The 25,202-nt window shown below is 36.6% G+C and overlaps 2 protein-coding genes across 4 annotated transcripts in view; one reads left to right on the forward strand and one right to left on the reverse strand.

Moving 5' to 3' along the window:
• The window catches only part of MFN1 (mitofusin 1), a 35,437-nt gene extending 25,054 nt beyond the window's left edge, over positions 1-10,383 (forward strand). Inside the window, exons 15-18 of the mRNA XM_059064579.2 lie at positions 2,016-2,168; positions 3,306-3,502; positions 6,174-6,308; positions 8,176-10,383. Coding sequence (XP_058920562.1) covers positions 2,016-2,168; positions 3,306-3,502; positions 6,174-6,308; positions 8,176-8,257 — 567 coding nt within the window. The 3' untranslated portion in view covers positions 8,258-10,383. The remainder of the gene's footprint in view (positions 1-2,015; positions 2,169-3,305; positions 3,503-6,173; positions 6,309-8,175) is intronic.
• A 353-nt stretch (positions 10,384-10,736) lies between these two features.
• GNB4 (G protein subunit beta 4) overlaps positions 10,737-25,202 on the reverse strand; it is a 61,857-nt gene continuing 47,391 nt past the window's right edge. For 2 of the 3 annotated variants that reach the window (XM_067034056.1, XM_067034057.1), the window contains 4 exons: positions 24,893-24,959; positions 24,587-24,788; positions 19,613-19,829; positions 10,742-15,111 (listed from right to left, as the gene is read on the reverse strand). In XM_067034056.1, coding sequence (XP_066890157.1) covers positions 15,005-15,111; positions 19,613-19,829; positions 24,587-24,788; positions 24,893-24,959 — 593 coding nt within the window. In that variant the 3' untranslated portion in view covers positions 10,742-15,004. Of the gene's footprint in view, positions 15,112-19,612; positions 19,830-24,586; positions 24,789-24,892; positions 24,960-25,202 lie in introns of all 3 variants that reach the window. The other variant, XM_059064593.2, reaches the window with a different exon arrangement.

Here is a 25,202-nt window from a genome sequence, read left to right on the forward strand (position 1 = left end):
AAAACTTTTTTGAATTTATCAATTCAATAATTTTTTTAATTAATTTATTTTTTTTTTTTTTGGCTGCGTTGGGTCTTCATTGCTGCGTGCGGGCTTTCTCTAGTTGCAGTGAGCGGGGGCTACTCTTCGTTGCGGTGCGTGGGCTTCTCATTGTGGTGGCTTCTCGTTGTGGAGCACGGGCCCTAGGCACACGGGCTTCAATAGTTGTGGCACGCAGGCTCAGTAGTTGTGGCTCCTGGGCTGTAGGGCGCAGGCTCAGTAATTGTGGCTCATGAGCTTAGCTGCTCCACGGCATGTGGGATCTTCCCAGACCAGGGCTCAAACCTGTGCCCCCTGCATTGGCAGGCAGATTCTTAACCACTACGCCACCAGGGAAGTCCCTCAATTCAATCATTTTTCAGAAAACTTAGAGTTGTAAAACCATCGCCACAATCCAGTTTTAGAACATGTCTGTCACCCCAAAGGCTACCCTTGTGCCCATTTGCAGTCAGTTGTCATTTCCACCTCCAGCCCTACTGCTAGTCAGGTTTCTCTAGCTGTCATTTTTACCCTTCTGGACATTTCATATCAATGGAATCACACAAAATGTGGCCTTTTGTGACTGGCTACTTTCACTTAGCGTAATGTTCTCAAGGTTTGTCATCATGGTATATGAATGTTGTAGCATGTATCAATACTCCATTTCTTTTTTTGGTTGAATAATATCCCATTATGGATATCACACATTGTATTTATCCATTCACCAATTGATGGACATTTGAGTTGTTTGCACTTTTTGGCTACTATGAATAATGATGTTTTAAATACTCATAGACTTTTATGTGGACATCTGTTTTCATTTCTCTTGAGTATATGTCTGGGAGTGAAATTGCTGGACCTCATGGTAACTCCATGTTTAACTTTCTGAGGAAATGTTAAACTGTTTTCCAAAGCAGCTGCACCATTTTACATTCTCACCAGCAATGTATTGAGGTTCTCTTTCTCCACATGCCCATCAAGACTTGTTATCGTCTTTTTTATTATGGCGGATGTGAAGTTGTACCTCATTGTAGTTTTGATTTGTATTTCCTTAATGACTGATGATTTTGAACATCTTTTCATGTGCTTATTCGTGTGTCTTATTTTGTAACATGTCTATTCAAATCATTTGTCGTCTTTTTTTTTTTGCGGTACACGGGCCTCTCACTGCTGTGGCCTCTCCCATTGTGGAGTACAGGCTCCGGATGCACAGGCTCAGCAGCCATGGCTCACGGGCCAGACCAGGGCACGAACGCGTGTCCCCTGCATCGGCAGGCGGACTCTCAACCACCGCGCCACCAGGGAAGCCCCCATTTGTCCATTTTTAAATTAGGTTATTTGGCTTCTTATCGACTTGCGGGAGTTCTTTATATATATTCCAGATACAAGTCTTTATCAGATATATGATTTCCAAATACATATGTTTTTCTAGTTTGTAGCTTGCCTTTTAATTTTTTTATGGTGTATTTTGAAGTGTAAAAGATTTTAATTTTGCTTTTATTATTATTTTTTAATTTTTATTTATTTTTTTTTGGCCGTGCAGCTTGCAGGATCTTAGTTCCCCAACCAGAGATTGAACGCGGGCCCTCGGCAGTGAAAGCATATAGTCCTAACAACTGGACCGCCAGGGAATTCCCAAGGTTTTAAATTTGAAGTCCAGTTTTTTTTAAAGGATTGTGTTTTTGGTGTAAAAAAAATTTTTTTATATATAGTTTTAATTTCACTTGAGAATTGAAGGCCTGTTGTTTTAGGTAGACTCACTGTACGTTATGAAAATTCATTCTTCGTGATATCATTGGTCCATGTCACAGGAGATAATTTTCAGACCATTTTTATTTTCTTCATGTATTTATGGTAAACTCATTAATTGGAGTCATTCTTTTTGTAGATTTACTACTGTAATTTTAAAAGAGAATACAATCGAATTTTGTAAATGTAACTATTCTATTTATAGTGGTTTAATTGAATTAATCCTTTCCCCCCTGCAACCTTATTAGCTTCCCAGATCTTTAGCTTCTACTCCCACTGCTCCTACCAATCCAGCAACACCAGATAATGCGTCACAGGAAGAACTCATGGTTACCTTAATAACAGCGTTAGCTTCTCTTACGTCTAGAACTTCTATGGGCATCATTGTTGTTGGAGGAGTGGTAAGAAATAGTACCTTTTTTTTTGAAACAGTATTTTTTAGTGTAATTGAAATTGAAATTATTGTAAAGCTACCTGCTAGATCAGGAAGAGAAAGATATATTTACTTCAGTTTCCAGGATCTATAAGATGACATGAAAAGTTGTAAGTTAAAATTAGTGAATTGGGTTTTACAAGTCTAATCTTAAAAATAAATATTAAAAAAAATTTTTAATTGAAATATAATTGACATATAAAATAGTATTAGTTTTAGGTGTATGACATGATTTAATATATGTATATATTGTGAAATGATTACCACAACATAAACAATACTTCCTACTTTTACATCATAGCACATGAAGAAACAATATTTGTTCATTGGAGTAACAGGAATGATCCAGGCCCCTTATCTAGCCTTCTCCAAATACCAAAGGGATCTGCCTTAAAGTATTAAATATTATTTTCTGTAGTAGTTCGTATATGCTAAAAGTTTTTTTCATATCATTAATAGCATAGGTTTGTTTTGTTTTTACTGACGTATAGTTGATTTACAATGTTATGTTTCAGGTGTACAGCAAATGATTCAGTTACACAAATATATATATCTCTATTCTTTTTCAGATTCTTTCCCCTTATAGGTTATTACAAAATATTGAGTATAGTTTTCTGTGCTATATAGTAGGTCCTTGTTGGTTATCTTTCTTTTTCTTCTTTTTTTTTTTTTTGCCGCACCATGCGGCATGTGGGATCTTAGTTCCCCAACCAGGGATCGAACCTGTGCCCCCTGCAGTGGAAGCATGCAGTCTTAACCACTGGACTGCCAGGGAACTCCCAGTTAACTATTTTATATATAGTTCATTTTGGTTTTTTAAACCTTTGACTTAAAAATATTAACATCCCTTTTTGAGATACATTGAGTCAACTTACCAAATGCCTGGCAGGTTATAAAAGTTCTTGCCTGGTATTTATGTGCTGCTCCTTTTTTCGGCTTGATTTCCGGTAATTTCATATTTTCTCATAGAGAAGGAATATACATTTTTTAAAAATGGATCTGACTCAAAGATCTGTAGGGAGCCAGTGAGTTTTCTAAAATGCCTTTTAGTACAATCTCCCTCGTATTTTTCTTTCTCAAAGTAAGCTGTGAATTTATCTTACAGATTTGGAAAACTGTAGGCTGGAAACTCATATCTGTTTCATTAAGTATGTACGGAGCTTTGTATCTTTATGAAAGGCTGACTTGGACCACCCATGCCAAGGAGAGAGCCTTTAAACAGCAATTTGTGAATTATGCAACTGAAAAACTGCAACTGATTGTTAGCTTCACAAGCGCCAACTGCAGCCATCAAGTACAACAGTAAGTTGAAAGATTCATCTATTTTTGTTTTAAAGCTTTACTGAAGTAGGACATACATGTAGAAATGCATAAATAAGAGTACAGCTCAAAGAATTATCACAACATGAACACATTTTATAATTGCCACCAAAGTGGAAAACATAGAATGATACCAAACAAGTGGGCTCAAAATGCATGGTGGTAAACATAATTTATTTTTACTATTACAGCCCAGATTTGTAGGTTTAAAGGCATGATTTTTTAAAACTCAAGAGAATTTTATTATAATAATACCTGGGTCCACCGAGTTTATGTATCTTAAATACTTGTTTCATTGATTTAGTAAAAATATATAGAACTCCAGTCAAATCAATGCATAATATTCTGTATGAGTGCTCCTGAGAGCTGAATTAGAAAGTTTTCTGAGCTAAAGATGATTGCAATTTAATAGAAGAAACAACATGTACATAAAGGTGAAAAGTAATGAGAGCTTCATAATGTGAGGCTCTAGAATCTTTTTTTTTTTTTTTAATCACATTGAGGGCTTCCCTGGTGGCGCAGTGGTTGAGAATCTGCCTGCCGATGCAGGGGACACGGGTTCGTGCCCCGGTCCGGGAAGATCCCACATGCCGCCAAGCAGCTGGGCCCGTGAGCCATGGCCGCTGAGCCTGCGCATCTAGAGCCTGCGCTCCGCAACGGGAGAGGCCACAACAGTGAGAGGCCCGGATACTGGGAAAAAAAAAAAAAAAAATCACATTGAGTATTTATGTGTTTATTGGCTGCATCGGGTCTTCGTTGCTGTGCGTGGGCTTTCTCTAGTTGCGGCGAGTGGGGGGCTACCCTTTGTTGCAGTGTGTGGGCTTCTCACTGTGGTGGTTTCTCTAGGCACGTGGGCTTTAGTACCTGTGGCTCGCAGGCTCTAGAGCGCAGGCTCAGTAGTTGTGGCACATGGGCTTAGTTGCTCCGCGACACGTGGGATCTTCCCGAACCAGGGCTCAAACCTGTGTCCCCTGCATTGGCAGGCGGATTCTTAACCACTCTGCCACTAGAGAAGTCCCTAGAATCTGAAATCATGAAGGACAGTGGATCAGCAAAGGTTTCCTAGAGGAGAGGTAGCCTGATGAGACTTGAACATCAGAATAGAAAGAGCAAGACAGAGAAAACAGCTCAAACCAAAGGCAAGAACGTTGGGGGAAAAGGAATGTGTTCAGAAACGTGAGATAATTTCAGTGTGGCAGATGTGTACATAAGAAGGGGTCCATTCAAGTATAAGCCTAACACTAGGACTGAGGTTTGGATAATTAGGAACCCTGGGAGTGATATCATTAACATTTAGCTCTAGAACAGATAACTTTGCAGTGGTGTGTTGTGTAAAGTGGTCTAGACTCAGGAGACAAGAATTGCAGGGAGATTAAACTGTTTCAGACACAAGATCAGAGCCTGTGCTAACCTAGTTAGAGCTGTAGGGGATGGAAACAATGAGGGCACAGAATTGAGACCACTGAATTAGTTCACTCATTTACCAAATATTTATTGAGCTCCTATTTTATATAACTGTTAATTTTGATTTATTTATATTAAGATCTTTTCTTTAATGAGGATAACCTGGACCTCCAAACAAAATCAGCTGAGGCTCACATTCATAAAAACAATTAATGAAGCTTACTATTTGTTTCATCATTAAACATTTATTTGTTGCCTACCGTGTGACAATAACTACGCTAGAAGTTATGGGAAATTAAAAGTTAAAGATAACTTGTATTCTTCCTTAGAGGACTTTACACTCTAATGGAGGCAACCTCAAATAATTACTCCAGTTAAAATAATACTAGCTAAATATTAATGTAATAAAATATTAAAATAAAAAGATGCTTCATTTGTCTAATATTGGTATTTGGTCAGATAGGGAGAGAATGGAGGGGGAAAGGACCCTGGGAAAGATGAAGATGCGCAGGAGAATAGTTGCAGAGAAAAACAAGTCAGTTCATCAAATTCCAGCAGTACACACCTACTAGGCATGCTCTCGGTTGCAAAAATATAAATATAATATTTGCCAAAGTTAACATATTAACTAGCACACAAATTAAATACAGCCCTTTTGTTCTAGAAATGTGGTTAAATGTTGCTGTAGTTTAAAGTATTTTTGACTGTCACAGAAGTTCATGAAATTTTCTTTCCTGTTCTCAGTAATTTATTTTTATAGGCAGGGGACAAGAGTAAGGCTTATTATGTTTCTGAAGAAATATACCCATCCTTTGCCTTTTTATAGCTTATTCATATTCACAGCAATATGGCAGAGTAATATTACTACCCACTGAGCATTTGTCTTGAGGCCAGATGAAATTAAGCCCACAGTCATATTAAGCTTACAAGTGCCATACCCTCCCTCATACCATTCTTAGCCGTGTTCTTTGATACCTTATATTTTTGGGATTTTTTTTCTTTGCTGCGGAGCACAGGCTCTGGATGTGCAGGCTCAGCAGCCATGGCTCACGGGCCTAGCAGCTCCATGGCACGTGGGATCCACCCATGTCCCCTGCATCGGCAGGCGGACTCTCAACCACTGCGCCACCAGGGAAGCCCTTTGGGGAATTTTTTAAACTTGGATCTCTTTTTATATAAGCTTTAAATTAAAGCTTATTCATTTTAAAAGACATTCATGACTGCTGATAAAATTATTTTTTATTTGAAGGGAAATGGCAACCACTTTTGCTCGCCTGTGCCAACAAGTTGATATTACACAAAGACATCTAGAAGAGGAAATTGCCAGATTATCCAAAGAGATAGATCAACTGGAGAAAATACAGAACAATTCAAAGCGCTTAAGGTATTTGAACCTTTTTTCCTCAATAATACGAACATTTATTGGTTTCATTACCAAAATATGTAAAATCACTAGCAAATTTATGTTAAAATTTTTGGCTTTCTGCATTGGCTTAATTGTAATTTTGCAATTTCAATGAAAGCTAATTTGAACAACAAAAAAATCTGAATTTAAAGGAATTTTTTAGATCTAAGCTTATAGCTCTGTGTTAAGCTATACTAGTCCTTTTTCAGAGCAGAAGTTTCTTAATTAAAAGTATGAATTTTCAGTCCTGCATATCCAAGACCCATAGCTTTTCTTCTCATTGGGGACTGTTAGGTATACTTAAATTTGAAGCAACGGAAGTAAACAAGATATCCTAATATAATGTGGAATTCTGGTTTAATATGATTTGCCATGGATTCTTTGGAGTCTAAATAAATTGTGCTTTGGTGGTCAAGACCAGAAGTGTCACCACGAGATCTATACTTCTTGGCAGTTCTTAACTTTCAGCTTTATTACCCATTAGCTGGCTCACCTACAAGTCTGGTAGGATCATTAAGCATCATTTACTTCCTGCTGCTACTTACCAGGGCACATGCTACATACAGTTGCCTGTATAAAAACAGTTTGCAACATCTGCAAATTGGAGAGGCTGTCCTTATGACGTGGATTTTGGGACATTATACTTAAAACACCTGTGATAGTGTCCATCCCTGGTATCTTAATCTGAAAAGATTAAGATTAAGCAGTCACATTCTCATTGCATCTCCGTTTCAGGGTCTCTGAAAAAGGTGTCTGCCTATCACTTAAACCCCAGCATCACTTCACACACAAAAATATACCCAAATGAATTTCATATATTCCATTGCTCCTATTTTAAGTTAGATCATCCCAAATACAGCTTTTCAAATTTGGTGAAACTATATCCAATAGAATTTTTTTTTAACCTAGGTAGGTTTTTAAATATTTTTTCATCTTGCTATAGTAAAAAGCCGTAACTGATTAAATAGATTATTGGTACTTATGTGCTTTCAGATTTTGGCAGGACTGACTTGAATAAGTATCAATATTTTTGATCTGCTAATTCTTCTACTAGGAAAGTTTAGAATAATATTAACATAATATTATAAGTTTAGAATATTATTAACATAATATTTGGAATCTCCCTTGTTACTAAATTAGGCTTAGCCATTCAGATATAATTTAACTTAACTAATGCTTCAGGAGCATTACCTGAAGAAATATACAGTGGCATTCACATGAACATTTAACTTATGACCTTGACCATATGCACTTAGCAACAAACAAAACAGGACCAAGAAGAAAAGAGAGAAGCTCATTTAAGTATGTGTGTGTGCCCTGGTAGAGTATGAAAATGGGAGATACAAACCTGCATTCCCCTGTCAATTTACATTCTGTTTTCCCTCTTGTTATGGGCATTTGGCTGCATCAAGTACAATTTTAATATTTTTAAAAAATATTTTTGGTAACTATGGTCCTTTGACATCTGCCAGCTACTTTGTGTATACATAAAACCACTTATTCTACGCTTTATGCTTAACGGGAGTTCAAGAACAATTATGTCTTTATGTGACTTAGGATGTAACTCCCATGTAAGGTGATATGACTCCACTGTCTCTTAGGCTTTTCATTCTTATTAAAGATTTTATCTCAGTATACCTTTCTTCTGGCCATTGGATTCTGTGTTTATTGCAAAGTTACAGTAGCACATATGATAATGCTTTAAAAAGAGTTGAAGATCTGAGTTCGGAGAAATGTAGCAACAGCTAGCTAGTGATTTTTTTTTTAAGATTTGCATGGGATGCATTTTTTCTCATTGACCTTTATGATAATTAGATTGGTGTTTTATTCATTTTTTAAAAATTAGAAATAAAGCTGTTCAACTTGAAAACGAGCTGGAGAATTTTACTAAGCAGTTTCTACATTCAAGCAATGAAGAAGAATCTTAACAATAGAGATTGCTTTGGTGATCATGATAGAAGATGGAACTTGGAAGATTGGGACAGTTATTTTTATGAAGTGACTTTAAATATGAATTATACTAATTATACCTAAATGGCAAATCCATGAGTAGATCCTGGTGTTGATCTATCTCAGGGTGTGTGTATTTCTGAAAAGTGTTGTGATGTCTCTTTAGTTTTAATTTTGGGTAAAGAAAAATCCTTTGATAGGTGAAAATGATGAATTAGTTTAAAGAACCAACTCTCTGACCCCTGAGGGGTGGGGCCTTGCTCTTAATTAGGGCTCTCTTTGTTTTTGATTCTGAAAAACTCTGCTTCCTGGCATCCAGGAGTTAGAGAATGCTCCTTTCATCTTCTTTCTCAAAACGAATTTTTGATGCCTATTTCAGTGGGAATAGTCACATTTTTGTTCTATAAACTGCATTGCTCTAACCACAAAGGAGTGTGGAATGTTCTTGAGTGTATTATTTATGCAGGTTACAATCACTTTTGCCATCCTGACAGGTATGTAAACCACTAATAAATAATGCTGTTTTTACTCCCTTTTATTCCCATTAAAATTGATGTAAAACACTTTATGGGTTTGTTATTATAGAGTCCTTATAAAGGTATTTGGGTCTATATAGTTTTCTCATGTTTCTCAGGAAACACTTCCAGCCTCAACTCTGATTCCAGTAAGGAAAGCTTTCTCAGTTTTAAGAGTTAAGTTTGAAGTGATAAAAATAGCCAGAGATGTGGGAGATCTGAATTTTGGGTGGCTACAGTCATGTACAAATGCTGTTCTTTAGAAAGTATTTGCCAAGGATACTGCTGGGTTGTCCCCCGGGGTGGCTTTTAAACATTAATTGTATCAATTTGACAGGTCACGGTTAAAAATTATTACGGTTAAAAATTATTACGTTTTTTACCTTAATGAAATGTTTATGAGTTCAAGTATTGTTTGTTTCTGTTAAAAACTAATAGAAAACTTACTTACATGGAAACATTAAAAAACTGACATTCTAAGGGTTTGCTACACAAAACGTAGTTTTGAGGACCACCAAATCAGCATCACCTAGATGCTTGTTAGAAAGGCACAATCCCAGAAGACACAGCACATTTGGCCAGTAAGTTTATGCTGCTTTACCATGGGAGGGATAACCTTTCATGCTTTTTTTTCCTTTAATACTCAGTACTTCTTTTTCTGTGCCTTTAAGGCTCCTGGATGCTATTCAGTCTTTTCACAACAGGTGCAACACTGTTTTCCAGGATATTTTAAGGAGAAATTAACATTATTTAGGCCATAGAAGCCTTTCAAAATTTTTTATGCAAATCAGATATTAGAATACAATATTCAAATCCAAATAAATATTCATTTATGGCTAATATTGTTGCTTTATAACCAAAAAATGATACAAGCCACCAAGAAGTAGGATTAAGTAACAATTGCAACATGAAAAACATGTCTAAGACTGGGTACTGCTAATTAAGTCTACAATTTCAAGGCTTTAATTTTTTTTTTTTTTTTTTTTGCCTTGATCTTTATACTTGAACTTTTGAAATAGCATAGTGGTTTGGTATCACCTCATTAGTATAGTACAGTGGTTCTCACAGTTTAGTCCCTCAGTCAACAGTAGCAGTACACTAGGGAAGTTGTAAGAATTACATTCTTGGGTCTCATCCTAGACCTACTGAATCAAATACTAGGTTTGGGGACCAGCAATCTCTGGTTTAACAAGCCCTCAAGGTGATCTGATGCATGCTGAAGTTTGGGAACTACAGTATAGTGGTTCTCGTATAGTAAGTTTATACTTAGTTTTTCATCACTAGTTTGAATCCAGTTCCGCCTGATCAAGCTTGAAAATATGAGTGTTGGAAATGGGACACTAAAATAATGAAGCCCACCCTTTATGCTTAGGGATAATAAGTGCACCAATGACCAAGCCCATGAATTATAAAGAATTGTAGCTGTTGTCGTTCAAAGTTATTGCACATTTACTTGACTGTCTACTATGTATGTTTGCAGGATTATTTGTATAAACTTTGTGTAACCTTCAACTTTTTATACAAAACTAGATTTTTTATAAGAAGTATGCAAGGTGAAAATAAAATTTGTTTGCCTGATAGTTGATAAATGTAGCATTTATACTGGCATTTAGTGAGTTTTAATCTTTTAATGATTTTTATGGCTATCTTGGGGAGACCGGCTCATCTTTTTCCTAAGGGAGCTTTAAGGGAAAAAAATGACAATTTTGCTTTTTGATGAAAATCGGTGGCCTTTTAACAGTAGGCTAACATTGACAGTACTACAGAATAGGTCAGTGGCACTCCAGTCTCCTCCTTGCTTCCAGCAGCCCATTCATTTTTCATGAAGAAAATAATTACCAATGTTTAGATAAAGGAATTAGAACTGAACATGAACTATAGGGCTTGGAGTTTCGTTCTGGGACTTAAAAGTAATTCTACTAAAAATCAAAACATGCTACATGAAATCTGTTAAAAGCACTTTATTGATTACAGTATCAATTCACAGCAACATTATTTCACAGAGCTACTGTACAACTAAAGGAACGAATTACTGCAAGAAAGATTCAAGAATACTGTTAAGTCATGATACAAGTCCATAGTTTGGTTTAAAGCTTTTTTCTAAGAGCTTTAATCTAATACATTCACCTTTCCCACAGACTACTGACATTCAGATTCAGTTGGCCACAGCTGTTGTAGAAACCATTCTAGGTGAAGAAAAACATTTTAATCAACTTAAAAAACCCACTTAGACGTGAATGCCTTTGGATAAGAATACGCAAATGCAAGTGTTCAGATGCTTCTTTGAAAAGAGAAAACAATAGGATAGAGCACCATTGTGTAAGACACAGAAAAGGCTTGAAATATCTACCAAGTATATCACTGAAGTTCTATTAATTAAAAAATACTGTATGATGTAAGATTTTGTCAGGCACATTTAACACCAGTTGAAACATATAACCAGCTTTTTCATATGCTGCATTAATCAACTATTTTGTAGGATCAATTGGATTTAAGAAAAAAGACTTAGGAAATTTTATCAACATGCAAACAAATTTGCTAAACACAAGGTGTACCATCATTCTGATTAATAAATTACTTTTTAAAACAATGCTTAGACATTCAACTACAGACCACTTTACTGAGTACCTATTATAACCAATACTTTTAAATATAGCACTGAATTTAAGGCAACTTACAATGAACAATGGGAGAAAAACTAGTAAGTATGAATGGTACTTCACATTCTACTTAATCTAATTTAAAATACCGATTTTATTCACTGTGCTACCATTTCTCATAAGATAGTCTGACTGGTGGGTGTTTTAAAAATTCTAACAGGAGGTAAGAAACACTTTAAAATTTTGCTTTCCACAGTGGCAAAAGGGAAATTAGAAACTGAACATAGTACTTACTTTTAAAATGTTTTTAAGTCTGACTCAAACTGTGAAGATTTTAGAAAGAACATCTTTATTACTCAAATCATAGGTCCATTTGGGAGATTGTTTAATCACTTTCCATTAACGTTTAAACACATCAACAGGTAAGCCACAAGTATTCAACTGTTATACTTTAAACTGTGAGACATTCACTAATGATCAAGCATAAATTTCCCTGAATGTCTTCATTTTTTAAAGTCTTAATATTACTAAATCTAAGACATCAAAAGTGTTGGAGAAGGTTAGTTATATAATATTGGCATGGTATTTTTTTTTTTGGCAACAATAAAAATTTCACTTTGTCACCTGGAGAAGCCAAGATCCATTTCTCTTTCAATATGTTAACTTTAAAATTACTTAACATATCCCAGAAGCACCTACCTCCGTTATGTCTAGGAAACTAGTTTACTATCATCATGCAGTACTAATCAGTTCAACTGAGTCTAAATTAAAATAAGGAGATTGCTTACTAGGCTCTCTACTTAAGTATTTCATGAAATATTAAGCCTAAATCTTTGCCTCTCTGAAGATGGAATTCAATATGCTGTTACAGACTCAACTATAAAAATCTGAGCTAGGGAGGGATCTTGGATATTTAGTCTAAATCTCTGATAGCATAGCTGCCAAAAATGAGGCCTGTCCATCAAAGTGGAGGTGATGTTCCTGCTGAGAGCACAAAGTGCTTTCTTGAGCATGTTTATGGGATGATTTGCTGAAGCACATGGCAATCACTCCACTTTGTTTTAGAAAAGAATATGTGCCTTTAAAATATTCTTGCCACATCTTAAAAAAAACTGTTCTTTATGAAGTGATTAAAGACTCTACAAATAAACCTAACTGAGGCACATGACGTTTAAAGGTTTCTTCAGTAAAAAAAAAATCAGGCACCAGAACTGCAATATTGATAAAATTCCTTAAAACTACTTTGGGCCATATTTTTTTTTTAAGTTTTGAAAAACTGGGATTCAAACTGTACTGTGCTTCTACAAATTATACTGATTTTAGGAAGTTCTTATGCACAAAAGAATTTGACGAGCAGATGAACTCAAACTGTAAGTAAGTGTTCAGCAACTGGAACCCATATCACTAACAAAAGTTTAAGTAGTAAGTTAATGTGGCAATGAGGTCACCATTCGGTCATATGTAAAATACGGTCATAAGAGCCGCAGTAGTGGTTAGTTTTCAGTTGCCTAATACATATTTAATTACGGGAATTGCTTTTTAACTATCTACAAAAATTTTAATAACATTAAATCACTTATTAACATTCCGAAGACCACAGACTTCTTATAGTCTGTGTGCCTCTGACTAAAGTATCTTGTTACTAGAACCACTTTCAAAGTAGAGGTACTCTCTTTATATATATAAGGCTATTTTGCACATGGTAGAAGTGCTTTCCTGAAGAGGATTTTGGAATAAATTGCTGAACTACATGGTAAACCCTCACCCCTGTCTATTTTTGGAAATGAATATGTCCCTTTGAAGTATTCTTGCCTTATCTCAAAGAGCTGCTCTTTTATGAAGTGATATAAATAGTCCACAAACATTAACAGCTAAAGTTCACAGAAATCTTGAATGTGTATATAAATATACATTCATGCCTGCCATCTACAACAGTCTGTTTTTTTGGTCCTATATCTTAATCTTCCTTTTCCCATTTTATTCTTTTTAGAATCTTAAAACAGTTACTGATTTCATTATGGTTGATATGCTTATTAGCACATCCACAATATAAAAATGAAAATTTACAAGTAAAATTTGGGAGTATTTAGGTTAGGGTTACAGGTGGTCAAAAGTTAACAGACCTATCTCAACAGTTACTGACAGTTTACTAAGTTACAAAACACAATGCACTTCTACATCAGAAAAACCCCACGACTTTACCATCAAAGAAGACTAACAATCTTCTACTGTCAAGCATTTAGATTATTTTTAAGAGAGAAATCCAAGGGGCAAGGAAGGATCTCTGTTTAAGTTCAAGGGGGCCCGTTCTAGTAATACATTATATCACTGATAAGCAGAGGAATTGCTTAGTATTTTCCTCTGACCCCTTCCAGAACTGCTCTTAGAATCTTCTTTTGGCTTTAAAGTGGGGGTCACTTTGATCTTGGTATCCTTTGAAACAAAACCACTTAGAAACCAATATTTTGTGCTAATGGGAGGAAATATTATAGAAGATCAAAAAGCTTGAATGTCTGCTTTTTAAATTTTTGAAGGCACAGAGAGATAACATCAATTCAGATTTTATATTATGTGAACATAAATTCATAAAGCAACCTTCTTAATGATTATAACTAGTCAGACCTGGTGATTGGTTCGATTTTATACTTCTTTCAAAAACATAATGTCATCACAATATTTTTCCTACCTAGATACACATTGATGGAGAACACTGGGAAAACTTCAGATGCAAGGACAGTCCAAATGGTCATCAATCTTCTGAAATGAGTGCACCTTACAAACTCAGTTCTAGAATATGAAATCAATAGGAAAGCCCAGCTATTTCGAATGCTACCTAAATGTCATTTGATGATAGCCAGCTTTTTAAAATAACAAGAACCATTCTCATGTGATTACTGCTATCTACCAATTAATATAATACGAGTTTCTTATGTATGTCTAAAATTTCAGAGTGAGATCTCTACTCCCTGGCCATCAGATTACATCCCCTTCAAAAGACTAAACATGAGCACTAATTTAAATTGATAAGATAGCAGAAACTAATGATATTCACAAGGACTCCCCTCAGTGGTACCTAGGCCTGTCAGGATTCTTAAACAGTAAGCAACCAGGATCTCTTTTAGATCAAAATGGTCGGAATACAAGAGGAGTTGCTTCAAATATCAGTACACACGTCAATGGTATCACTTGCATCTATTACTGTGCCTGGTTCCTCCACTACAAAACTCAAAACTATGACACTTTTTAAGGTATACAAGGTTAAAAATGTGGTTCTTAAAAAATGCAAACACATACTCTCAAACATGATAGGCTGCTATAATGTGTACATTCTGTTCTACACAAAGAAAAAGAATTAGACAGTACAAGCAAAAATTCATCAAGGTTAAATTAGCTCAACTCCTCAAATTAATACACTGGTCCTGATCTCAGCAAGCACCTTTACCTTGTTTTCACCTTTTTTTGTTTTGTAGTTTACTGAAAGCTTCTTTTTGTATATAATAATCTTAATAGAAAAATCTTCACCTGCAAATATAAGGTAAATTCTTTTCACAGCTATAGGCTGTAGTACTGATTTCTCCAGGTATCAGTGGAGAACAGAAAATTTGTGCTGTTAATTCCAGATTCTAAGAAAACTGTCCCAAGACCCTGTTGCCACAGCCATGCCATCATCAGTTACACCTAAACAGCTGACACGGTTGTCATGACCAGCAAGAACACCTGAAAAAAAGTTCAGTAAAAAGTTAGCAATGGGCAAGTTTTAGAATTCAACAAGTGTATGCATAAAAGATCTGAGAGGGTACTTAAAAGCTAACAGGTTCCCCTGAGTTGAGAGACTGAGCACCAGGGGTAAGCTGGACATGTAGGTAAAATAAAATTCTTTGTATTCCGTGAATTTCTGATATGTGCATCAAATTGTGTTTTTCATTTTTGAAAAATTATTCTATAATTATGCTTATGTTCAAAATTATCTGTTCGACATGTACTTTTATTTCACATCTCTAATAAGTTCATGATACTTCTAAATTTTGCCAATAAGCTATGCTATTTTCAACAAAACAAAATTTTAAATGAAGTTCAATGAACTTTTACCACCAGAACAACAAAAACATGAGAATGAAGCTGACTTATACTACCACTTCCAAAAATAACAACATAATTTATTTACTTTATTCCTTTAACCACCAAACCCTGGAATGTTTTTGGTCATCTAGTCTTAGTTTTCTTTTGTATATTTAACCTATTTGATCTTCTGACCACTACACAGGATAAAATTAAATATTCCCAAATATTTGGGAGGAAAATGAGAAAAGTAAAGATTTAAAAGAAAAATTAGAATATATCAAATTCTCAGAAAGAATTTTTTCTTTAATATACTGTTTGAGTTTTCATTATCTCCATATGTAATTAAGCATATCATTTTCACCCAATCTCAGGAACAGAAGTTCATCTTGTATAACTCATTAATATTCTGTGCAGTACCTTCAGTATGGCAATGTTTGGCAACAGGCAAATTTACCATTATGGGTTGAAATAACAAAAAATGACCATTGTGACTAAATACTCCAAGTCATATTGGAAAGAAGAATGAATTAGCAATTCATGAGTCACATTTCAATTTTAAGGTGAAAGTATCCAGTTGAGTCAACTTGAAACCAAACAGCTGTAAGCAAAGCAAAACTAAAACTCAAGCATATGTTTACAAAAATATGGAAAACAAACATGTTTTTATTTTGTTATGGATATTAATTGATTCAATCCAAGCAAAACACCTAATACCTCAAAAAAGTAATTGGCTTTGGAAAACAGAGTATCTCCAAAAATTTACTTGCAAAATGCTAACCCGTGAACTTTTCTGCAGTCTCAAGAGAGGTTGTAGAAAATTATTCCTGGTAATGTTGACATTGCCTCCACTCCCTCAGAAACCTCAACAACTGTATAGGTGTTTAAAAGGGCAAGGACATAAACCCACAAGGACAGCAAGGATATGAGAGCAAGCAGTGGCAACAAAATTTTGTGAGCTTTATGTTGGTAAGTGTGTTAGTGGACCCCTAAATGCTAAGTTCAAAGCAAATGGTCTGATAAGCCAAGAAACAAAAGCAAACTGCAGAACCTCCAAAAGGGTCAGATACTAGTGGAACCAGGTATCTCTGGAACCAGACACGGGCAAAGACGGGGTAAACTGAGGCTGCACTGGAAAGTGTCCAGGAATCAGTTAGACTCCGCAGGTCTCTTCCTTCACTCTGCAGAGTCAGATGATTTATCATCCTGCACCAGAACATAAAACTAGAGACTTATTTGCTAGAGAGAATAAAAGAGGGTCTCTTAACTAGAAGAAAATAGGCACAGTTGAGATTGGTGAAACTGCTGAAAATGGGGAATAAGTAAGTTTACTTGCTAATTGTCTTGTAGCCCAGCTTGTTCCCAGAAATCAGCCCGCAAACTCTCAGTCCACTTATATACTTCAGGTAGAAAAATGGAACAATCCACCTCAGAGAAGACAGCTGGCCCAAGGGAAAAAAGGCCATAAGATATATCAGAGGTTCCCCAATGAAAGCCTGGCCAGATCACTGTTCAGTGAGGCCTACAGTCAGTACACCCCAACCATGTGCAGAGGGCTTTCAAACAGTTTTAGTGCCTCACTGTTAAGGATAAATAAGAGGCTAAGAATCATCAGAGTTTTAAGGAAATATAATAGGAGACTGAAAAAATAAGAAAGAAGGGGGGAGGGCTTCCCTGGTGGTGCAGTGGTTGAGAGTCCGCCTGCCGATGCAGGGGACACGGGTTCGTGCCCCGGTCCAGGAAGATCCCACATGCCACGGAGCGGCTGGGCCCGTGGGCCATGGCCGCTGAGCCTGCGCGTCCGGAGCCCGTGCTCCGCAACAGGAGAGGCCCGCGGACCACAAAAACAAAAACAAAAAACCAAAAAAAAAAAAGAAAGAAGGGGGGAAAAAGACAACTTGGAAAACAAAAGGTTATGCTTATAGAAGAAAACTTCAAAAAAGGCTTTCAGGGGCTTCCCTGGTGGCACAGTGGTTGAGAATCTGCCTGCTAATGCAGGGGACACGGGTTCGAGCCCTGGTCTGGGAGGATCCCACATGCCGCAGAGCAACTAGGCCCGTGAGCATAACTACTGAGCCTGTGCGTCTGGAGTCTGTGCTCCGCAACAAGAAACGCCGCGATAGTGAGAGGCCCGCGCACCGTGATGAAGAGTGGCTCCCGCTTGCCACAACTAGAGAAAGCTCTCACACAGAAACGAAGACCCAACACAGCAAAAAGAAATAAATTAATTAATAAACTCCTACCCCCAACATTAAAAAAAGCCTTTCATTAATGACCCCAGAAAAACAAAAGATTTTTATTCATGAAAAAAAGAATGGGGGCCCTAAAAAAAAAACTCTCAAAAAGATGGTAGCAAAAATGGAAAACCAAAGCTTAACAGAAGGTTCATAGAAAGAAAAGGCAAGGATTTCTCCCAGAACATGGAGCAAAGAAAGACAGATGGAAAATATGAGAGAAACTAATAAGAAAGTCCAAGAAGTCCAACATCAGAATAATGGGAGTTCTGGGCTTCCCTGGTGGCGCAGTGGTTAAGAATCCGCCTGCCAATACAGGGGACACAGGTTCAAGCCATGGTCCGGGAAGATCCCACATGCTGTGGAGCAACTAAGCCCTTGCGCCACAACTACTGAGCCTGCACTCTAGAGCCCATGAGCCACAACTACTGAGCCTGTGTGCTGCAACTACTGAAGCCCACATGCCTAGAGCCTGTGCTCCACAATGAGAAGACACCACAATGAGAAGCCTGTGCACTGCAACAAAGAGTAGCCCCTGCTCACCACGACTAGAAAAAGCCTGTGCGCAGTAACGAAGACCCAGTGCAGCCATCAATCAATCAATCAATCAATGAAAGAATAATGGGAGTTCTACAAACAGAATGATAATGGAGAAAAAAGTACAACCAATTAAATAAGCCTCCTAAACTTCCCAGTACTACAGGGTATACGTTTGTTTCCAGGTTGAAAAGGTCCACTGAATGCCCAGAATGAGGGATGAAAATGGATCTACTCCCAAACATATCAAAACTTGCAAAAAGTTTGAAGATTAATTAGTGAGAAATACATCAAAACTAAGAATGTAAGCCAAAAAATTAATTTGACCCTAGAGAATATTCAAAAGCAGCACAGTAAAAGAAGTCACAGCATATACCTCACTGCTTGGCAGTAAGTACTGTTTAAAAATTCATAATTGTGTAATAAACACTGATGTTCTAAACAAAATTCACTACATGGGAAAAACTGGAAGATGGAAGCTGTGGTGGGAGGAGGGATGTTGAAACCAAACCCTCAACAGATAATGCCTAAAAGTAAAAAAAAAGAAAAAAGAAATCAATACAGGATGTTCTTTAAAGATATAAAAGTAAATACTTAAAAGTAGCTACCGGGCTTCCCTGGTGGCACAGTGGTTGAGAGTCCGCCTGCCAATGCAGGGGACACGGGTTCGTGCCCTGGTCTGGGAGGATCCCACATGCCGCGGAGCAGCTGGGCCCGTCAGCCTGCGCGTCCGGAGCCTGTGCTCCGCAACGGGAGAGGCCACAACAGTGAGAGGCCGGCGTACCGCAAAAAAAAAAAAAAAAAAAGTAGCTACCACTGGGAGCAGAGAACATGGGCTGGGGTCAGAGGACTGCTGTGTTTTGGTAACAAGCCATGTAGACCTATTTGATTCCTTGAGTATAATTTTGATTTTTAAAAAAATTTTAAGTCACTCTGTGTAATTTGTTATTAATGACAGTCCCCAGTACGACTTGATGCTAATATTCTGGAAGCTGCAGGGGGGAACACAGAGTTCGGGGTTAAGGGGAGACAATGGTTCCATGTCTTGTCCCATACAAGATCTAAGCCAAAAAGAAGATCCATGTTTCCTGTCAGGTTATAAGAGAACTGTAATTTGGAAAAGACCATACTAAATTATATTCACTATTCATCTTTATGTCAAAACTTACCAAACAAGAAAATACAGAATAAGATATTACTCTTCAGAAAACAGAAACATAAATATGGTTTATGGACTGTAACTGCACTCAAAGATCAACAATGATCATGAATGAGAACTGCCATCTTGCCATTCCCCAGAGTGTCCATGGGGGCCCCAGAAACAACCGATGGGAACCTTTTCACATTTCCTGACAAAATCAAAACCTAATGTGTACTTATTTACTAACCTGCACGATCTCCTTTTAGTGTGTCCCATACGTTACAATTGAAGTCATCATACCCAGCTAACAGGAGACGCCCACTTTTTGAGAAGGCTACAGAAGTGATCCCACAGATGATATTGTCATGAGAATACAATAATAACTCTTGGTCTGCACGAAGGTCAAAGAGCCGGCAAGTAGCATCATCAGAGCCAGTGGCAAAGGCATATCCATTTGGGAAAAACTAGAAAGAAAAGCAACAAACATTTATTCCACAGAAGTACACAAAAATTATGTGAAGCAGTGTAATAATAGCCTCTGGGGTAAGACACACCTAGATTCAAATTCCAACTTGGCTTCTTACCAGGTGAATGATGTTAGGCACTAAAGATTCTTAAACACTTGAGTCTTAGTTTCAGAATTTAGTGTGTTGATTAGGGCTGAATGAAATAACACATGCAAAGTACCCATAACCCACTGTTCAGCACAAAGCAAGTACTCAAAACATCCTGACTCTGGTCCTCCATATGTCTTACTAAAATGTTTAAATCAAATATTACTATTTATAGAATTTATATATGTATGTATACTCTTAAATGTTCCAATAATCTCATTATGAGAAATAAATAGGAAAAATTTTATAAAAGAGAACAAAAATCATCCAGTTAGGCTAGGTTATAAAGTTAAGCTAGTAGTAAAGAAAACTATGCATTGTTAGTTTGTGAATCCCCTTTCTCAGATACTGTGGCACTACTCAACACTTTATACAAAGAGGAAATCACTTCATATATCTATTGGTCATCTGTATTACTCTGTTAGTACCTGCTAATGTGTAGGAACAAAATGAAGAATATAAATTTGTTTTCTTTGTGGCAAATATTTCATAGTTTGTCATTTGCCCTCTAATATTGTTTACTTTTTAAAAAATATAAAGCAATTTTTTGGAGGTATCACTCTCCCTGATTTCAAACTTATAGCTTTGTAGTCAAAGCTATAGTAATCAAAACAGTATGTTACTGACACTAAAACAGACTCATAGATCAATGGAACAGAATAGAAAGCCCAGAAATAAACCCATGCACAAACAGTCAACAACAAAGGAGGCAAGAATAGAAAATGAGGAAAAGACAGCCTCTTCAATAAATGGTGTCAGGAAAACTGGTCAGCTAGATGCAAAAGCATCAAACTGGATGACTTTCTCACACCATATATAAAAATAAACTCAAAATGGATTAAATACTTACACGTAAGACCTGAAATCATAAAACTCCTAGAAGAAAACACAAGCAGTATGCGTTTTTTTTTTTTTGGCCACGTTGCACAGCTTGTGGGATCTTAGTTCCCTGACCAGGGATCAAACCCAGGCCCCCCTCAGCAGTGAAAGTGCAAAGTCCTAACCACAAGACCACTGGGGAGTTCCCAGGCAGTATGCTCTTTGACACTGGTCTTAGCAGTATTTTTTTTTTTTGGATCTGTCTCCTCAGGCAAGGAAAAGCAAAAATAAACAAATGGGACTACATCAAACTAGAAAGAGCTTTTGCACGGTGAAGAAAACTACTGACAAAAGGAAAAGGCAGCCTACTGAATGGGAGAAGATATTTGCAAACAATATATCCAAAACATACAAAGAATTCACAAAAGTCAATATCAAAAAAACAAACAACCCAATTAAAATATGAGCAGAGGAACTGAATAAACATTTTTCCAAAGAAGACATACAAATGGCAAATAGACACACGAAAAGATGCTCAACATCACTAATCATCAAGGAAATGCAAATGAAAACCACAATGAGACAGCACCTCACACCTGTCAAAATGGTTATTATCAAAAAGACAACAAATAACAAGTGTTGGCAAGGATGTGGAGAAAATATCCGTCATATGTTGTTGGTGGGAATGTAAACTGGTGTAGTCACTATGGAAAACAGTATGTAGGTTCCTCAAAAAATTAAAAATAGAACTACCATATGATCCAGCAATTCCACCTGTGTATTTACCTCAAGAAAACAAAAACACTAATTGCAGAAGATATACATGCACCATGTTCAATGCAGCATTGTTTAGAATAGCCAAGATCTGGAAGCAACCTCACTGTCCATTGATAGAAGAATGGATAAAGAAGATGTGAGATATACACATACACACACAGACACACACATATACATACAGACAATGGAATATTACTCAGCCATAAAAAAGGAAATCTTATACCATGTTCTTGAATTGGAAGAATCAATATTGTCAAAGTGAGTATACTACCCAAGGCAATCTACAGATTCAATGCAATCCCTATCAAACTACCGATGGAATTTTTTCACAGAACTAGAACAAAAAAATTTTAAATTTGTATGGAAACACAAAAGACCCTCAATAGCCAAAGCAATCTTGAGAAAGAAAAACAAAGCTGGAGGAATCAGGCACCCTGACCTCAGAGTATACTACAAAGCTACAGTGATCAAAACAGTATGTTACTGGCACAAAAACAAACACACACTTGATTCCATTGATCCACATATAAATGGAACAGGATAGAAAGCCCAGAAATAAACCTACACACTTATGGTCAATTAATCTACAACAAAGGAAGCAAGAATATACAATGGAGAAAAGACAGTCTCTTCAATAAGTGGTGCTGGGAAAACTGGACAGCTACATGGGAAAGAATGAAAGTAGAACATTCTCTAACACCACACACAAACATAAACTCAAAATGGATTAAAGATCTCAGCATAAGACTGGATACTGTAAAACTCTTAGAGGAAAACATAGGCAGAACACCCTTTGACATAAATTGCAGCAATATCTTCTTGGATCCTTTCCTAGACTAATGGAAATAAAAGCAAAAATAAACAAATCAAATAATCAAATTTAAAAGCTTTTGCACAGCAAAGGAAACCATAAACAAAACAAAAAGACAGGGACTTCCCTGGCAGTCCAGTGGTAAAGAATCTGCCTTCCAATGCAGGGGACGTGGGTTCAATTCCTGGTCGGGGAAGTAAGATTCCATATGCTGCAGGGCAACTAAGCCCATGCACCACAACCACTGAGCTCGTGCGCCTTGATGAGAGAGCCCACGTACCGCAACTACAGAGCCCATGTGCCCTGGAGCCCATGTGCCACAACCAGAGAGAGAAAATCCACATGTCACAACTAGAGAGAAGCCCACGCACCACAACAAAGAGGCTGTGCCACAATGAAAGATCCTGCATGCCTCAACTAAGACCCAACACAGCCAAAAAAATAAAGAAAATAAATAAATAAATATTAACAAAACAAAAAGATAACCTATAGAATGGCATAAAATATCTGCAAATGATGCGACTGACAAGGGATTAATCTCCAAAACAGCTCATGCAGCTCAATATCAAAAAAAAAAAAAAAAAACCCAATCAAAAAACGGGCAGAAGATATAAACAGACATTTCTCCAAAGAAGACATACAGATGGCTCAACATCACTAATTATCAGAGAAATGCAAATCAAAACTACAGTGAGGTATCATCTCACACTGGTCAGAATGGCCATCATCAAAAAATCTACAAATGATAAATGCTGAAGAGGATGTGGAGAAAAGGGAACCCTTTCAAAATCAGAAAAAAACATTTCAAGAAATGAAAAATCATATAATAACTTATCAATATGGATGCAAAATTTAAAACTTTAACAAATCAAATCCACTAATAACTAAAAAGGATTATGAATTATAACCAAGTGAGGTTTGTCCTAGAAATGTAGGGTTGGGTTAATATTTGAAAACTAATCCACGTAAATTCACCATTTAACAGACTGAAAAAGGAAAACCACATGATCATCTCAATAGATGAAAAAAAGACATTTGATAAACTTCAACACTCATTCCTGATAAATCTGTAGCAAACTAGGAACAGAAGAGAAGCTCATCAACTTGATAAAGGTGGTGGGATGAGAGATGGAGAGGATTGTGTTTGCCTATTCCAAAATTCTACTCTTCAAACCAGGATGGCCTAATGGGGGTAGGGGTAACAAAGCCTTTATTTTCTGATATTCTCTAAAGATTATATAAAATTGACTTTCAATATGCACATGATAAATAAAAACCATTTTTTCCCAAAAAAATATCTTCTTGCAAAATTAGAGTGTATCTTATACCCATAAACACTTGCAATTACAGTACTTTAGGAAATTCTAGTCATATCTAAACATTTTGGCATCTGATCCGCATAGGACAATTTACCTAAGTAGTATCCCACCTCCTCTTAATATCCCTCCCCTCAATTCTGACTGTTTGATAAATCATTTTGATTGTCATTCAAAATGCCACTTTAGTTTTAATTTATAAAGACATATGACTAGTTCATTCTCGTATATACTAAGTACTTATTGTCTGGCTTAATCTATTTGTGGATACCTGTTTGAGGGGTTTTTTTTCAATATGAAGGAGATTATAAATAATTTATACCATTTATTGAGCATCCAGTCTATAGTTTCATTTAGTCTTCACATTATTCTTTAATGTAGGCCGCACTATTCCTGCTGAGGAATGTGTAGCTCACAGAGGTTAAGTAGCCCACCTGATCTCACACAGCTGGTTCCCAGCAGAAATAAGATCCAGAGTTTGCTGACTTCAAAAGCTATACTCTCTACACTAAACAGCTGCCTCTGTCTTCCTGACTATCTCTCTTTGGGTTGTTCCCTTGACCCCAGAGATATGGGACTTTGTTCTCCTCTGAACACACTGTTGATACTCATGATCTGCTTGTTTGCTCAAGATGATCTATCCCTCTAAATCTGGAAAAAAAAAAAAAACAACTTATTCCTGTTTACCTGCAAATAAGGACCTAGGCCTATGGATTAAAACCTTTCCACTTTTAAAAATCAAACCCTTGTTATTTGGGGGTTAAATGTTATAAAAGCATAATATTTATAAGAATCCTTGAAGGGAATTTGTTGTTAAAATCATACTATAGAGTTCAACACTTTATATGCACAATACATTTTCCTTAGAAATGCTCTTCACTTACACTGACAGCATTAATATCCGACACATGGCCAGTGAAAGACTGTCTACACATTCCATCTCGAATATCCCATAATTTTGAAGAGGCATCACAAGCACCAGAAACAAAAGTCCTCATGTCAGGACTCAGAGAAAGACTCATCACATCTCCAGAATGCCCAGTGAATGTAGTGGTCTGCTGGGCAGTTTCGATGTCCCATAAAGCACTATAATTAAAAATAGAAATAATTAATGACTGTCCTCTCTTCTTACATTAGTTCCTACTACCATCCTCAACCTCAAAATCAGTAATCTTCTGGAAGAAACTTACCAAGTTGTATCTCCTGAACTTGTAACAATTTGGCTGTCATCTAAAAAGCGACAGCAGGACAAGTAGCCTACAGCATAGAGAATAACAAATGTTAGGTTATCACTGATTAATTCAATTACCATATGAAATAGTAATATATATTTTAAAAAAAAATAATACCTGGGCAAGTGTTTGTTAATATAATCTATAGTTCTAGTTTTAATTACTTCCAACTCTATGCTGCCTGCAACTGAATTTTATCAACAAACTCTCTTAGGTATTTACTGTGTTGATGACTCTGAAAGTTACAAACTTGAGTAAAAGACACAGT

Source organism: Kogia breviceps, chromosome 5, assembly GCF_026419965.1.
Source record: "Kogia breviceps isolate mKogBre1 chromosome 5, mKogBre1 haplotype 1, whole genome shotgun sequence".
Classification (NCBI taxonomy): Eukaryota; Metazoa; Chordata; class Mammalia; order Artiodactyla; family Physeteridae; genus Kogia; species Kogia breviceps.